General features: G+C 42.2%; 2 protein-coding genes across 6 annotated transcripts in view; one reads left to right on the top strand and one right to left on the bottom strand.

Moving 5' to 3' along the window:
* The window catches only part of OIT3 (oncoprotein induced transcript 3), a 34,834-nt gene extending 29,666 nt beyond the window's left edge, over positions 1-5,168 (top strand). For both annotated transcript variants that reach the window (XM_001104470.5, XM_077946631.1), the window contains 3 exons: positions 1,449-1,864; positions 2,320-2,419; positions 4,492-5,168. In XM_001104470.5, the coding sequence (XP_001104470.2) occupies positions 1,449-1,864; positions 2,320-2,419; positions 4,492-4,662 (687 nt within the window). In that variant the 3' untranslated portion in view covers positions 4,663-5,168. The remainder of the gene's footprint in view (positions 1-1,448; positions 1,865-2,319; positions 2,420-4,491) is intronic.
* A 548-nt stretch (positions 5,169-5,716) lies between these two features.
* The window catches only part of PLA2G12B (phospholipase A2 group XIIB), a 34,913-nt gene continuing 23,493 nt past the window's right edge, over positions 5,717-17,136 (bottom strand). For 2 of the 4 annotated variants that reach the window (XM_015147402.3, XM_015147403.3), the window contains exon 4: positions 7,352-7,905. In XM_015147402.3, the coding sequence (XP_015002888.1) occupies positions 7,784-7,905 (122 nt within the window). In that variant the 3' untranslated portion in view covers positions 7,352-7,783. Of the gene's footprint in view, positions 7,906-17,136 lie in introns of all 4 variants that reach the window. The other 2 variants (XM_077946632.1, XM_001104302.4) reach the window with 2 other exon arrangements.

The raw sequence follows: 17,136 nt of genomic DNA, 5'->3' as shown, positions 1-17,136 counted from the left end.
TCTTGCACTGATTCTTTCTCATCTTTGAGGGCTTATCTACCTTCAGTCTTTGATGTTGCTGATCTTTGGATGAGGTTTGGGGGGTTTTGTTCTCCCACTTTTTTTTTTGAAATGGACCCTCACTCTTGTCACCCAGGCTGGAGTGCAGTGGTGCAATCTTGGCTCACTGCAACCTTTGCCTCCGGCATTCAAGCGATTCTCCTGCCTCAGCCTCTTGAGTAGCTGGAATTACAGGCCCATGCCATGACACTTGGCTAATTTTTGTGTATTTTTAGTAGAGATGGGGTTTCACCATGTTGGCTACTGGTTTCGAACTCCTGACTTCAGGTGATCCACCTGACTGGGACCCCCAAAGTACTGGAATTACAGGTGTACTGATTTGGCCTTTTTTTCCCCCTTTTAACAGTCTGGCCACCTTTCTGTAGGGTTGCTGTGGTTAGCTGGGCATCTGCTCCAGTCCCTAGTCACCTCAGATTTTCCAGTACCTGGAGGTATCACCAGTGAAGACTGTGAAACAGCAAAGATAGCAGCCTGCCCCTTCCTCTGGGAGCTCCATCCCTGCACAGTACAGACCTGTTGCCAGTCTTAACATACCTGTAGATGGTGGTTGGAAACCCCGGTTGGGAGGTCTCACTCAGCCAGGAAGAAAAGGATTGGGGACCTGCTTAAAGAAGCAGTCTAGCCCTGCTTTCATAGAGCAACTGAAGTGTGCTGAGGTACCATTTCCATCACCCCCCAGTCAGGTTGAGCTCTCCAAAGCCTGGAGGCTGAAACAGCTAAGTTGCTGAAACAGCAAAGATGGTGGCCTGCCCCTTCCTCTGGGAGCTCCATCCCAGTGGGTACAGACCTGTTGCTTACCTGAACACACCTTTAGGAGGTGACTGGTACCCCATTTGGGAGATCTCACCCAGCCAGGAGGAAAAGGATCGAGGACCCGCTTAAAGAAGCCGTGTGGCCATGCTTTCCTAGAGCAGCTATGCCATCCTGGGGTACTGCGTCCACTTCTAGACAGTTTGGACTCCCTGCAGGCTAAAATGGCTGAGTTGTCCAAACAGTTGTCCAAACAGCCTACCCCTCCCCCTTGGCACTCCATCGCAGGTAGAAATCAAAACTCTGTCTGCTGGAGAATATGGGCAGAGCCAGTAGGAGGCCCCAGTTGGGAGGTCCCCCCCAGAGATAAGGAGCAGAACAGGGTCCCACTTAAAGAAGCAGTCTGGCTGTGTTTTGGTAGAGCTAAGACTCTTAACAGTCAGGATGGCGTGATAAAAAGAGGAGGGCAGTGGGAAAAAACAAAACAAAACAAAACTCAGCCTTAGGCAACCAAATCTCTAATATGTTTTGAGTTAGATAGACACTGGTAGAATGTTAAGGTGAGAGGGGAGGATAAAAAAAACTCTGTAGAAATAAACAGACAATCTCTTTCCTCTCCTCACCCTCACCTGGCTCAGGTGGTGAATGACAAGATTGTGGCCAGCAACCTCGTGACAGGTCTACCCAAGCAGACCCCAGGCAGCAGCGGGGACTTCATCATCCGAACCAGCAAGCTGCTGATCCCAGTGACCTGCGAGTTTCCATGCCTGTACACCATTTCTGAAGGATACGTTCCCAACCTTAGAAACTCCCCACTGGAAATCATGAGCCGAAATCATGGGATCTTCCCATTCACTCTGGAGATCTTCAAGGACAATGAGTTTGAGGAACCTTACCGGGAAGCTCTGCCTACCCTCAAGCTTCGTGACTCCCTCTACTTTGGCATTGAGCCCCTGGTGCACGTGAGCGGCTTGGAAAGCTTGGTGGAGAGCTGCTTCGCCACCCCCACCTCCAAGATCGACGAGGTCCTGAAATACTACCTCATCCGGGATGGGTAATGCTGCTGCGGGAATAGTCTCATCACCCCTAGTTCGCATCCAGCCTCTAAGTTCACAGCACACCCAGTTATTTACTAAAACTGCATGGCACGACTGTCAGCTCTTTATTAGTTCAGGAACCACTTACTGACATTTTGGAGGTAAAACTAGTGAAGGAGAGGAGAGTCAAAAATGGCTCCTAGGCTGGGCGCAGTGGCTCATGACACAAACTGGTGTCCAGTTTGTGAGTACAGCGAATGATAAATGGGACAGACGCTATTAGTGAAAAAGGCTAGGTCTGAAGAGGCCTTCACAGGGAAAACTTTAATTTTTCTTTCATTCCCAAAAAGCTTGAGTACACTCCAGCCTCCTCCACCCCTTTGGCTCTCCTTGGGCCAAAATGTTGGGCTAGATTGTTTTTCCACCTCTGTTGAAGCAATCAAGTCTTATGTGCTATCTGCCCTACTTTCAGCTGCGTTTCAGATGACTCGGTAAAGCAGTACACATCCCGGGATCACCTAGCAAAGCACTTCCAGGTCCCTGTCTTCAAGTTTGTGGGCAAAGACCACAAGGTGAGTTGAACATCTTTAATTTATAACCCCTGAACCTGAGCCTTTTTTTTTTTTTTTTTTTTTTTTTGGTGTCCCAATACATTGACATTCCAAGAGCCCACTGTGAGGATCTGCATGGGCTCAAGAAAAAATACAGAGAAACTGGCCATTGAGAAGCTTAACCCTTTCATGCATGTCACACCCCACTGCCTGCCAAAATCACTGTGCTGTTCAAAGAAAATATTATAGGATCATAATTTAATTTAAAATCTTTGCGGGCAGTTATGGTTGAAAAGTCAGTGTGGTGATTGGTCAAATGGCAAGGGATATGGACAGGAAATTCACAGAAAAGACAAATAGTGAAATGTTCACTGAAAATAGTACTTAAGTGCTGATGAAAACAATTATAAGACACCATTTTATACATATTAAATTTATGAAAATTATAAAATACAACACTTACAAGGTTACAGGGAGAAGTATACAGTGACAGTATAAATTGGTACATTTTCTGGAACATTGTCTGATAATATGTAATAATAATCATAAAATCATCATATTCTTTTATCTAAAAATTCCAATTCTGACAGTTTCTTAAAAACAAAACAAAACAGAGGCAGGTGGATTGCTTGAGGCCAGGAGTTTGAGACCAGCTTGGGCAACATAGCAAGACCTCTTCTCTACAAAAAATTTTAAAATTAGTTGGGCATAGTGGCACACATCTGTAGTCCTAGCTTACTCAGGCAGCTGAGGCAGGTCACTTGAGCCCAGGAGTTCAAGGTTACAGTGAGCTATGATCAGGCCATTGTACTTCCAGCCTGGGTGAGAGAATGAGACCCTGTCCCTAAAAACAAACAAAATTTTTTTTTTTTTTTTTTTTTTTTTTTTTTTTTTTTTTTTGAGACGGAGTCTTGCTCTGTCACCCAGTCTGGAGTGCAGTGGTGTGATCTCAGCTCACTGCAAACTCTGCCTCCCGGGTTCACGCCATTCTCCTGCCTCAGCCTCCCAAGTAGCTGGGACTTCAGGCAGTCCCCACCACACCCGGCTTATTTTTTGTATTTTTAGTAGAGACAGGATTTCACCGTGTTAGCCAGGATAGTCTTAATCTCCTGGCCTTGTGATCCGCCCGCCTCGGCCTCCCAAAGTGCTGGGATTACAGGCGTGAGCCAATGTGCCTGGCCCCAAAAAGATTTTTAAGCCAAAATGGACAAGATGTGTTGGAAGTGTCTGTAGAGCATTGTTATAAGGGGGTAGAAGAAAAAGCCCCAAACAAACAGGGCTAAGGGCCACAGTATATCAATTTAATGCAATATTAAGAGTTATTAAAATGATAAATACGGGAAAAGCAGACATAAAAACTGCTGTCATAGCAATTTACAGGCATATTAAATATGTTACATTTAAAAAACATGTATACTCATGGATAGAGGTTATAAAGGGCTATATAGAAAAGGTTGTAGTGAGATAAGCTGAAAGTTTTTTTATCGTTGTTGTTAGAGTGTAGTTGCGCAACATTTAAACAAAAGGAAGTTGAAGAGGCCGACATTCTTTTCCACACTGCTTGTAAGTATATGCGGGTCCATTGCAGCTATACCATGGTTACAGAACAACTGCTGACAATGATGGCTGATCCCGATCGCCCTCAATCAGGCAGGTAGCCCAGGCAGTTACCTACAGAAAGGCGCTTGCAGAGAACACTGGTTATTTGACAGCGCAAGTGCATGGGAGCCAATGCTATCCCCAGACCTTGGTGTGAAGAAGGAAGATGTTCTAGTAGATGTTGCTTCACAAAGGCCTCTTCTGTTCCAGCTCCATGCAGGAGTTATGAATATGGGTTTTTTAATCACCCACGTGACTTAAATGCAACCTTTGCCACATTTTTTACTAAATGTTTACATTTTGGCAAGTTCCTTAACCTCTCTGTCTGTTTCCTTATCTGTAAAACGGGGATGATAACCTCTGCTTGTGGGTGTCCTTGTTAAGATTACATGAGTTAATGCTTGGGAACATTGAGTATTGTGTCTGGCTCCTTAAGGTGCCCCCCAAGTGGCAGCAGTTACTGTTTTTATTAACAATCGTGACCATCTCTTCAGGAAGTGTTTCTGCACTGCCGGGTTCTTGTCTGTGGAGTGTTGGACGAGCGTTCCCGCTGTGCCCAGGGTTGCCACCGGCGAATGCGTCGCGGGGCAGGAGGAGAGGACTCAGCCGGTCTACAGAGCCAGACGCTAACAGGCGGCCCCATCCGTATTGACTGGGAGGATTAGTTCGCAGCCACACCTCGAGTCCCTGTATTGGGTGGCTCTGCTCTTTGGAGCTTCTCCCCCCGGACCTCTAAGAACATCCGCCAACACCTAGGCTCAGACTTCACACTGTGAGTTCAGACTCCCAGCACCAACTCACTCTGATTTGGTCCATTCGGTCGGCACAGGCCACAGCACTGCTGAACAACGTGGCCTGGGTGGGGTTTCATCTTTCTAGGGCTGAAAACTAAACTGTCCACCCAGAAAGACACTCACCCCATTTCTCTCATTTCCTTCCTACACTTAAATACCTCGTGTACGATGCAATCAGATCACAAAATCAGAAGCCGGGTATAATATTTCAAGTAATAAACCCTAGAAAAATTAAACAGTTACTGAAATTATGACTTAAATACCCAGTGACTCCTTAAATATGTAAATAATAGTTATACCTTGTAATTTCAATTCAAATGCAGACTAATGATAGGGGAGTTGGAAGTTTATCAATAAAATAGTATATAATTTTAAAAGTAGTATTTAGTTTTTCTGTCTCATACTAATTTCTTTTTTTCTCTCTCTTTTTTTTTTTTTTGAGATAGAGTCTTGCTCTGTCACCCAGGCTGAAGTGCAGAGGCGCAATCTCAGCTCACTGTAACCTTTGCCTCCAGGGTTCAAGCAATTCTCCCGCCTCAGTCTTTTGAGTGGCTGGGACTACAGGCATGCGTGTACCACCACACCCAGCTAAATTTTGTGTTTTTAGTAGAGATGGGGTTTTTCCAGGTTGACCAGGCTGGCTCGAACTCTTGGTCTCAGGTGATCCACCCACTTCAGCCTCCCAAAGTGCTGGGATTACAGGCGTGAGCCACCGTGCCCGGCCATCTTTTGATACTTCTAATATATTGCCTTAAGTGAAATATTTTTACCTAATAAATATTAATAAATTCATCAACATGTATTTAAGTGCTTCAATGAGATGTAACAGAATTAAAGTTTGGTACCATATTCCCTGTTATTTGGTATTCTGTACCCTCAGGTTGATAAGATAATAGAAAAAAGTATACAATTCTGCCACACTCTGTTTTGTAGGTACTTAATAAGTTTTATTGAAATAAAGTTATAAACCACAAAAAATAAAAATATAAACCACAAAGATAAATTTTATCTGCAGTTAACTCCAATTTCTTTATATGCCAATTAATTTTATGGCCTTTACATAAGATCAGAAAAGTTTTTCTGCTTTTAGTTTTTAAAAGTTGCTGCAGTCTGGGCTCAGTGGCTCATGCCTGGAATCCCAGCACTTCAGAGGCCAACGTGGGAGATTTCCTTGAGCCCAGGAGCTCAAGACTAGCCTAGGCAACATAGTGAGACTTCGTCTCTACAAAAAAATTGTTTTAAATTCGCCTGGCATGGTGGTGTGCCACTGTGGTTCCAGCTACTTGGGGAGCTGAGGTAGGAGGATTGCTTGGGCTCAGGAGGTTGAGGCTGCAGTGAGCCATGGTAGTGCTCCAGCCTGGGTGACAGAGTGAGACATTGTTCCAAAAAACCCCAAATCCCAACAAACAAACAAACAAACAAACAAAATGCTACATTTAATAGTTCTTAGTAGAAAAGTAAAATTAACAAAAGTAAGGGCAAGGAGAAAAGGATTTAGATAGAAGTCAGCAACTTTTTCTGTAAAAAGCCAACCGGTAAATGTATTAGGCTTTCTGAGCCCTGCAGTCTTTGCCACAGCTACTCAACTCTGCTGTTGTAGTGCAAGGACAGCCACAGAGAATATGTGAACAAATATGAGCATGGTTATTGCAAAAAAGGATTCAAAACCAGGCTTTGAGCCAGGTGTGGTGGCTCATGCCTGTAAACCCAGCACTTTGGGAGGCCGAGGCAGTCGGATTATTTGAGGTCAGGAGTTCGAGACCAGCCGGGCCAACATGGTGAAACCCCGTCTCTACTAAAAATACAAAAATTAGCCAGGCCTGGTGGCAGGCACCTGTAATCCCAGCTATTCAGGAGGCTGAGACAAGAGAATCGCTTGAACCCAGGAGGCGGAGGTTGCAGTGAGCCAAGATCTAGCCACTGCACTCCAGCCTGGGTGGCAGAGTGAGACTCCCTCTCAAACAAATAAACAAACAACAACAACAACAACAACAAAAACAGGCTTTGGGCTAGGCTTGGTCCACAGGACTTAGTGAGCCAATTTCTGCTGTAGATTAGTGGCCCCCAGCCCTTCTGTGCAGCAGAATCACCTGGAAAACATTTATAAAATACCAGTGTGTATTCTTTATTGGTTTGTTTTAAAGGATTCTCAGGTGATTCTAATCCATGGTTAGGGTTGTGACCCGCAAGTTGGGGAATGGCCACTTGTCTCTCACTCCCGACAGGCTGCAGGGACTTTTCCTAGCCAGCTCCGTTAGTAACTCTTACCAAGTACATCTCAGATCTTAGCATGGCTCTAACGTCATTTAGTAACTGGGAACACCAGCAGGGTCAGGTCACCGAAGGGAAAAGTGAATCCTCAGAGACCTAATTCCATCTGACCTTCCCCTCCATTGGCCTTAATCAGGTAAGCCTCTGAACCTGCCCACCTATTTTCTCTTTTTAGCATCAGTGGGAATAACTGTGGTCATCGGTGGAACTTACCAGGTTGGGTTTTGGTCTCTTCTAAGTGAAATGGAAGCATATTGGTGATAATGGAATTCATTCATCTCTATCCAAATGTTCTAAAAAGTACACTTTATTAAATGTGAGATGCTTACTGGCAACTGAAACATGGGCCAGCAGAAAGTCATTGCCTCCCAAATGCCTGGACTCCCCACAATTTCACTCATGAAAATAATTGTCAGGTCCAGGAATTGCAGGGTTTTCTTGCATTTTAGTCTTTAAGCTAAGAACTGAATTTCCAGGCAACGTGTCTTGGTTGGGGAGAGCAGTCTTAAATGAAGAGTAGCCTTCAAACCACTCCATGTTTTTTTCAATTTTCCTCAAAAGATAGGACTCACTTTCCAGGTGTAGAAAAATGTTTCCTTTCTCCTGCTTTGTGGTGTCCAAACTGTTGGAAGAACGAATGAGTCACGCTGACTCGAAGATTGACATCTCGAAGGCTGACAGCTGTGGTGTCACTCAAAACCGGGAAGGAATCACTTCTTCCTCATAACTCTTCCTTCTCCTCCTCTGCACAGATGCAAGCTGCCCGCTGACTATTCATAAAGGGGCGGCAGCCCAAAGTCCACACGGTGTTGAACACAGTGTCAACCAGGGAATCACAGGCTACTTGAAAAAGATGAAGAGGGACAGAAAGGTTAACATTGAGTAATTCTGAAGAGGAACTGTATTTCCAGAGATGACATGATACCCAGAGGAAAGTAGAGACAGTAATCCAAATACAGAATTCAAAGGAAGAGCATACATTTCAGAGAACATTCTCAGAAAAGCTCCCGCCCAATCCAGTAAAGCAGAAGACACCCGGAGGTGCCCTCGCAGGTGGGCCCTTGGTCAAAACAATGGTGAGCAACCAGAACCTCCCACACCACCGTGCTCACTCCATGGAGAATGTTTTTTCCGGAAGACTCCCTCTTTTATGTTTCCATAGCTTTCCCATCTATGGACATACCACCTGGAACACACCCAATCTCGCCTATAGTTTTCACTGTTCAGGTATTGGATGAACAACCATTCGCTGATGGAAAAACATTTGCATGTGTTGGATATGTTCGTTAGCCACTGTCTTAGGAGCCAAGGATACAGAGACAAAAGGCATCATCCTCAACTTAAGGACTCCACAGTTTGGATAAAGAGGTGGACAGGTAAACAGATAGCTACACTACTTCATGATGAAAATAACCCCAAGGTGGTATGGGAGCCCACAGAAAGGGTCCCTATCCCTTCGCAGCAAGGGTTATTAGGGGAGGTATCTTAGGGGAAGTAATATATCTAAGTTTAAACTTCAAGAATGGTCAGGAAAACGAAGTACTGATGCATACTAAAACATGGATGAATCTTGAAAACATTATGTTAAGCAGAAGAAGCCGGACACAAAAGGCCACATATTGTATGATTCCGTTTATATGAAATTTTCAGAATAGGCAATCCATATGGAGAGTAAAACAGTGATTGTCTAGGGCTGGGGTGGGGTAGGGAAGGTAATGAGTAATGACTGTTAATGGCTACAGGGTTTCTTTTGGGACTAATGAAAATGTTCTAGAATTAGATTGTGGTGATGGTTGTACAATTCTGTGAATATACAAAAACCACTGAAGTGAAGGGTATATTTTACGGTATGTGAATGATATATCAAATTTTTTAAGTTGGTTCATTGAAAAGATAAAAAATGTTGACAAACTTTTAGCTAGACTAACCAAGAAAAAAAGAGAGGATTCAAATTACCAAATTCAGAAATAAGAGAGAAATGTCACCAACAATCTTACAGAAATAAAAAGGATTAGGGCCAGGCACAGTGGCTCACGCCTGTAATCTCAGCACTTTGGGAGGCCGAAGCAGGCAGATCAGAGGCCAGGAGACCTCCTGGCTAACGAGACCCTCTAGGCTAACACAGTGAAACCCTGTCTCTACGAAAAATACAAAAAATTAGCAGGGTGTGGTGGCGGGCGCCTGTAGTCTCAGCTACTCGGGAGGCTGAGGCAGGAGAATGGCGTGAACCCGGGGGCAGAGATTGCAGTGAGCCAAGATTGCACCACTGCACTCCAGCCTGGGCTACACAGTGAGATTCCGTCTCAAAAAAATAAAAATAAAAAGGATTATAAGGGAATACTATGAATAACTACATGCCAAAAAATGTGGAAAACTTGGATGGAATGGACAAGTTCGTAGAAAGACATGAACTGCTGAAACTGACTCAAGAAGAATAGAAAATATGAATAGACTGTTAGTGTATACAAATACAATTACTAACCCAAGCTGGTGATTTAGTAATTAAAAACTTCCCCAAAGAAATCCAGTTCTACTTGGCTTTACTGGGGAATTTTACCAAACATTTTAAGAATTAATATCAATCCTTTCTAAACTTTTTAAAAAATTAGGAGAGAAGGGATCATTGCCCAACTCATTTTACGAGGTCAATATTACTCTGATACCAAAACCAAAGACATCACAAAAATAACAAACTATAGACTAGTATCTCTTGTGACTATAGATGCAAAATCCTTAACAAAATACTAGTAAACTGAATCCACCAACATATAAAAAGGTTTACATCATGACTAAGTGGGATTTAGCCCACGAATGCTAAACTATACTAAAATCAATTAATATGATACACTACATCAATAGAATATAGAACAAATACCACATGATCATCTCAATAGATGCAGAAAAAACATTTGAAAATATCCAACACTTTTTCATGATAAAAACATTCAGCCAGATGCAGTGGCTCATGCCTTTAATCCTAACACTTTGGGAGGCCAAGGCGGGTGGAGCACCTGAGGTCAGGAGTTCCAGACCAGCCTAGCCAACATGGTGAAACACTGTCTCTACTAAAAATACAAAAATTAGCCAGGCATGGTGGCGGGCGCCTGTAATCCCAGCTACTCAGGAGGCTGAGGCAGGAGAATCGCTTGAACCCGGGGTGCGGAGGTTGCAGTGAGCTGAGATCACACCACTTCACTCCAGCCTGGGCATAAGAGTGAAACTCTGTCTCAGGAAAAAAAAAAAAAAAAAGAAGAAGAAGAAGAAGAAGAATTAAAAAAAAAAAAAAAAAAAACTCAACAAACTGGGAAAAGAGGAGAACTCCCACAACCTGATAAAGCCCATCTAGAGACAGCCATAGCTAACAATCATGCTCAATGGTGAAAGATGAAATGCTTTTACTCTAAGATCAGAAACAAGACAAGAATGTCCACTCACAACACTTCTATTCAATGTTGTATTGGAAGCTCTAGCCAGGGCAATTAGGCAAGAGAAAAAAATTTTAAAAATCCAAATTGTAAAGGAAGATGAAAAGCAGATGGCATTATCTTATATATAGAAAAACCTATGGAATCCATGAAAAAAATCAATTAGAACTAAGGAGTTATTTCAGCTGTGTTGTAGGATATAAGATGAATGTACAAAAATCAAATGTATTTCTATACATTATTAGTAAATGATCTGAAAATAAAATTTAAATACAATTACATTTCAATAGCATTAAAAAGAGTAAAATACTTAGGAATAAATTTAACAGAAGTCCAAGATTTGTACTGTGAAAACTATAAACACATTGTTGAAATAAAGAAGACCTAAATAAATGGAAAGGACATTGATATAAATATAATTTTGTTAAGATGGCAATATTCTCAAATTGATCTATAGATTCAATGATAACCCTCTCAAAATTCTACCTGCCATTCCTTGGAGAAATTGACTAACAGTTCCTAAAATTCATATGGAAATGTGAGGGATCCAGAATGTCCAAAATAGTTTTGACAAAAAAGTACACAGTTTAAGAACACATCTTGATTTCAAAATTTACTGCATAACAACAGTAACAGACAGCATGGTCCTGACATAGATCAGTGGAATAGAACTGAGCGTCTAGAAATAAATCTTAACCTTTATGGTCAATTGATTTTTGACAAGGGTGCAAAGATAATTTAATGTAGGAAAGAATAGTCTTTTCAACAAACGGTGCCAGAACAACTGAATATCCACATAGAAAAGAATGAAATTGGACCTTTTTCTTACATCATATACAAATATTAATTCAAAATGAATCACAGACCTAAATGTTAAGAGCTACAACAATGAAACTCTTAGAAGAAAACATGAGTAAATCTTTGTGACCTTGGGTTAGGCAAAGCATTACTACATATGACACCAAAAGTACAAATGACAAAAGAACAGATTAAAAAATAGATAAATTGGACTTAGAATTTGAAACTTCTGTGCTACAAATAATACCATCAAGAAAGTAAGGGGAAAAAAACAAAAAAAGGGGGGAGAAAATGTTTGCTAATCATATCTCTGATAAAGGACTTGAATATATAAAGAACTCTTACAATTCAATAATAAAAAGACAACACAATTTAAAAAGAGACAAAGAATCCTAATAGACATCCAAGTATATATGCAATGGCCAATAAGCACATAAAAAGATGCCCAACATCAGTAACTGTCAGGGAACTGCAAATTAAAATCACCATGAGATACAGCTTCACAGGGAGTAGGGTCTATAATTAAAAAGACAGATAATGACAAATGTTGGTGAGGATGTGGAAGAGCCTGAGCCTTCACAATTTGCTGGTGAGAATGCAAAATGGTGTGGCCACTTTGGAAAACAGTTTGGCAGCTTTTCAAAATGTTAAACATAGAGTTACCATTTAACCTAGCAATTCCTCTCCTAGATACATACCCAAAAGAAATTAAAACATATGTTTCCACAAAAATTTGTGCATAAATGTTCATAGCAGTATTATTCATAATAGCCAGAGGGTAGAAACAACACAAATGTCCATCAATTGATGAATGGATAAAGAAAGTATGTTGAGGGAGGTTCCAAGATGGCCAAATAGTAACAGCTCCAGTCTACAGCTCCCAGCGTGAGCGATACAGAAGATGGGTGATTTCTGCATTTCCAACTGCATTTCCAACTGAGGTACCAGGTTTATCTCACTGGGGTTTGTTGGACAGTGGGTGCAGCCCACGGAGTGTGAGCCGAAGCATCGCCTCACCCAGGAAGCGCAAGGGGTCAGGGAATTCCCTTTCCTAGCCAAAGGAAGCCGTGACAGACAGTACCTGGAAAATCAGGACACTCCCACCCTAATACTGCACTTTTTCAATGGTCTTAGCAAAAAGCATACCACATTATATCCTGCACCCAGCTCAGAGGGTCCCATGCCCACGGAGCCTCGCTCACCACTAGCACAGCAGTCTGAGATCAAACTGCAAGGGGGCAGCGAGGCTGGGGGAGGGACGTCACCATTGCTGAGGCTTGAGTAGGTAAAAAAAGCTGCTGGGGGCCGGGCGCGGTGGCTCAAGCCTGTAATCCCAGCACTTTGGGAGGCCGAGACGGGCGGATCACGAGGTCAGGAGATCGAGACCATCCTGGCTAACACAATGAAACCCCGTCTCCACTAAAAATACAAAAAAATTAGCCAGGCGTGGTGGCGGCGCCTGTAGTCCCAGCTACTCGGGAGGCTGAGGCAGGAGAATGGAGGGAACCCGGGAGGCGGAGCTTGCAGTGAGCCGAGATCGCACCACTGCACTCCAGCCCTGGGCAACAGAGCGAGACTCCGCCTCAAAAAAAAAAAAAAAAAAAAAAAAAAAAAAGCTGCTGGGAAGCTCGAACTGGGTGGAGCCCACTGCAGCACAAGGAGGCCTGCCTGCCTCTGTAGACTCCACCTCTAGGGGCAGGGCATAACTGAAGAAAAGGCAGCAGAAACTTTTGCAGACTTAAACATCCCTGTCTGACAGCTTTGAAGAGAGTAGTGGTTCTCCCAGCATGGAGTTTGAGATCTGAGAACGGACAGACTGCCTCCACAAGTGGGTCCCTGACCCCCGAGTAGCCTAACTGGGAGACAGCTCCCAGTAAGGGCCGACAGACACCTCATACAGCTGGGTGCCCCTCTGAGATGAAGCTTCCAGAGAAAGGATCAGGCAGAAACATTTGCCGTTCTGCAGTATTTGCTGTTCTGCAGCCTCCGCTGGTGATACCCAGGCAAACAGGGTCTGGAGTGGACCTCCAGCAAACTCCAACAGACCTGCAGCTGAGGGTCCTGACTGTTAGAAGGAAAAGTAACAAACAAAGGACATCCACACCAAAACCCCATCTGTAGGTCACCATCATCAAAGACCAAAGGTAGATAAAACTACAAAGATAGGGAGAAACCAGAGCAGAAAAGCTGAAAATTCTAAACATCAGAGAGCCTCTTCTCCTCCAAAGGAACGCAGTTCCTCACCAGCAATGGAACAAAGCTGGACGGAGAATGATTTTGACGAGTTGAGAGAAGAAGGCTTCAGACGATCGGTAATAACAAACTTCTCCAAGCTAAAGGAGGATGTTTGAACCCATCGCAAAGAAGCTAAAAACCTTGAAAAAAGAATAGACAAATGGCTAACTAGAATAAACAGCATAGAGAAGACCTTAAACCACCTGGTGGAGTTGAAAACCATGGCATGAGAACTACATGATGCATGCACAAGCTTCAGTAGCCAATTCAATCAAGTGGAAGAAAGGGTATCAGTGATTGAAGATCAAATTAATGAAATGAAGCGAGAAGTTTAGAGAAAAAAGAGTAAAAACAAATGAACAAAGCCTCCAAGAAATATGTGACTATGTGAAAAGACCAAATCTACGTTTGATTGGTATATCTGAAAGTGATGGGGAGAATAGAACCAAGTTGGAAATCACTCTTCAGGATATTATCCAGGAGAACTTCCCCAACCTAGCAAGGCAGGCCAACATTCGAATTCAGGAAATACAGAGAATGCCATAAAGATACTCCTCGAGAAGAGCAACTCCAAGACACATAATTGTCAGATTCACCAAAGTTGAAATGAAGGAAAAAATGTTAAGGGCAGCCAGAGAGAAAGGTCGGGTTACCCACAAAACAAAGGGAAGCCCATCAGACTAACAGTGGATCTCTTGGCAGAAACCCTACAAGCCAGAAGAGAGTGGGGCCAATATTCAACATTCTTAAAGAAAAGAATTTCAACTCAGAATTTCATATCCAGCCAAATTAAGCTTCATAAGTGAAGGAGAAATAAAATCCTTTACAGATAAGCAAATGCTGAGAGATTTTGTCACCACCTGGCCTGCCTTACAAGAGTTCCTAAAGGAAGCACTAAATGTGGAAAGGAACAACCAGTGCCAGCCACTGCAAGAACATGCCAAATTGTAAAGACTATTGATGCTACGAAGAAACTGCATCAACTAACGAGCAAAATAACCAGTGAACATCATAATGACGGGATCAAATTCACACATAACAATATTAACCTTAAATGTAAATAGGCTAAATGCTCCAATTAAAAGACACAGACTGGCAAATTGGATAAAGAGTCAAGACTCATCAGTGTGCTGTATTCAGGAGACTCATCTCACGTGCAGAGACACACATAGGCTCAAAATAAAGGGATGGAGGAAGATCTACCAAGCAAATGGAAAACAAAACAAAACAAAAAGCAGGCTTGCAATCCTATTCTCTGATAAAACAGACTTTAAACCAACAAAGATCAAAAGAGACAAAGAAGGCCATTACATAATGGTAAAGGGATCAATTCAACAAGAAGATCTAACTATCTAAATATATATGCACCCAATCGAGGAGCACCCAGATTCATAAAGCAAGTCCTTAGAGACCTACAAAGAGACTTAGACTCCCACACAATAATAATGGGAGACTTTAACACCCCACTGTCAACATTAGACAGACCAACAAGACAGAAAGTTAACAAGGATATCCAGGACTTGAACTCAGCTCTACACCAAGCAGACCTAATAGACATCTACAGAACTCTCCACCCCAAATCAACAGAATATACATTCTTCTCAGCACCACATCGCACTTATTCCACAATTGACCACATAGTTGGAAGTAAAATACTCCTCAGCAAATGTAAAAGAACAGAAATTATAACAAACTGTCTCTCAGAACACAGTGCAATCAAACTAGAACTCAGGATTAAGAAACTCACTCAAAACCACTCAACTACTTGGAAACTGAACAACCTGCTCCTGAATGACTACTGGGTACATAATGAAATGAAGGCAGAAATAAAGATGTTCTTTGAAAACAATGAGAACAAAGACACAACATACCAGAATCTCTGCGACACATTTAAAGCAGTGTGTAGAGGGAAATTTAAAGCACTAAATGCCCACAAGAGAAAGCAGGAAAGATCTAAAATTGACACCCTAACATCACAATTAAAAGAACTAGAGAAGAAAGAGCAAACACATTGAAAAGTTAGCAGAAGGCAAGAAATAACTAAGATCAGAGCAGAACTGAAGGAAATAGGGACACAAAAAACCCTTCAAAAAAATCAATGAATCCAGGAGCTGGTTTTTTGAAAAGATCAACAAAATTGATAGACCACTAGCAAGACTAATGAAGCAGAAAAGAGAGAAGAATCAAATAGATGCAATAAAAAAATGATAAAGGGAACATCACCACTGATCCCACAGAAATACAAACTACCATCAGAGAATACAATAAACACCTCTATGCAAATAAACTAGAAAATGAAGAAGAAATGAATAAATTCCTGCACATACACCCTCCCAAGACTAAACCAGGAAGAGGTTGAATCTCTGAATAGACCAATATCAGGCTCTGAAATTGAGGCAATAATTAATAGCCTACCAACCGAAAAAAGTCCAGGACCAGATGTATTCACAGCTGAATTCTACCAGAGGTACAAAGAGGAGCTGGTACCATCCCTTCTGAAACTATCCCAATCAATAGAAAAAGAGGGAATCCTCCCTCACTCATTTTATGAGGCCAATATCATCCTGATACCAAAGCCTGGCAGAGACACAACAAAAAAAGAGAATTTTAGACCAATATCCCTGATGAACATCGATGCGAAAATCCTCAATAAAATACTGGCAAACCGAATCCAGCAGCACATCAAAAAGCTTATCCACCACGAACAAGTTGGCTTCATCCCTGGGATGCAAGGCTGGTTCAACAAATGCAAATCAATAAATGTAATCCATCATATAAACAGAACCAAAGACAAAAACCACATGATTATCTCGATAGATGCAGAAAAGACCTTCAACAAAATTCATCAGCCCTTCATGCTAAAAACTCTCAATAAACTAGTATTGATGGAACATATCTCAAAATAATAAGAGCTATTTATGACAAACCCACAGCCAATATAATACTGAATGGGCAAAAACTGGAAGCATTCCCTTTGAAAACTGGCCCAAGGCAGGGATGCCCTCTCTCACCAATCCTATTCAACATAGTGTTGGAAGTTCTGGCCAGGGCAATCAGGCAAGAAGAGAAATAAAGGGTATTCAGTTAGGAAAAGAGGAAGTCAAATTGTCCCTGTTTGCAGATGACATGATTGTATATTTAGAAAACCCCATGGTCTCAGCCCAAAATCTCCTTAAGCTGATATGCAACTTCTGCAAAGCCTACAGATACAAAATCAATATGCAAAAATCACACACATTCCTATACACCAATAACAGACAAACAGAGAGCCAAATCATGAGTGAACTCCCATTCACAATTGCTTCAAAGAGAATAAAATACCTAAGAATCCAACTTACAAGGGATGCGAAGGACCTCTTCAAGGAGAACTACAAACCACTGCTCAATGAAATAAAAGAGGACACAAACGAATGGAAGAACATTCCATGTTCATGGATAGGAAGAATCAATATCATGAAAATGGCCATTCTGCCCAAGGTAATTTATAGATTCAAGGTCATCCCCATCAAGCTACCAATGAGTTTCTTCACAGAATTGGAAAAAACTACTTTAAAGTTCATATGGAACCAAAAAAGAGCCCACATTGCCAAGACAATCCTAAGCCAAAAGAACAAAG

Source organism: Macaca mulatta, chromosome 9 (assembly GCF_049350105.2).
Source record: "Macaca mulatta isolate MMU2019108-1 chromosome 9, T2T-MMU8v2.0, whole genome shotgun sequence".
Lineage (NCBI taxonomy): Eukaryota > Metazoa > Chordata > Mammalia > Primates > Cercopithecidae > Macaca > Macaca mulatta.
The sequence above is the reverse complement of the archived record's forward strand: the minus strand, read 5'-3'. Positions and strand labels throughout refer to the sequence as shown.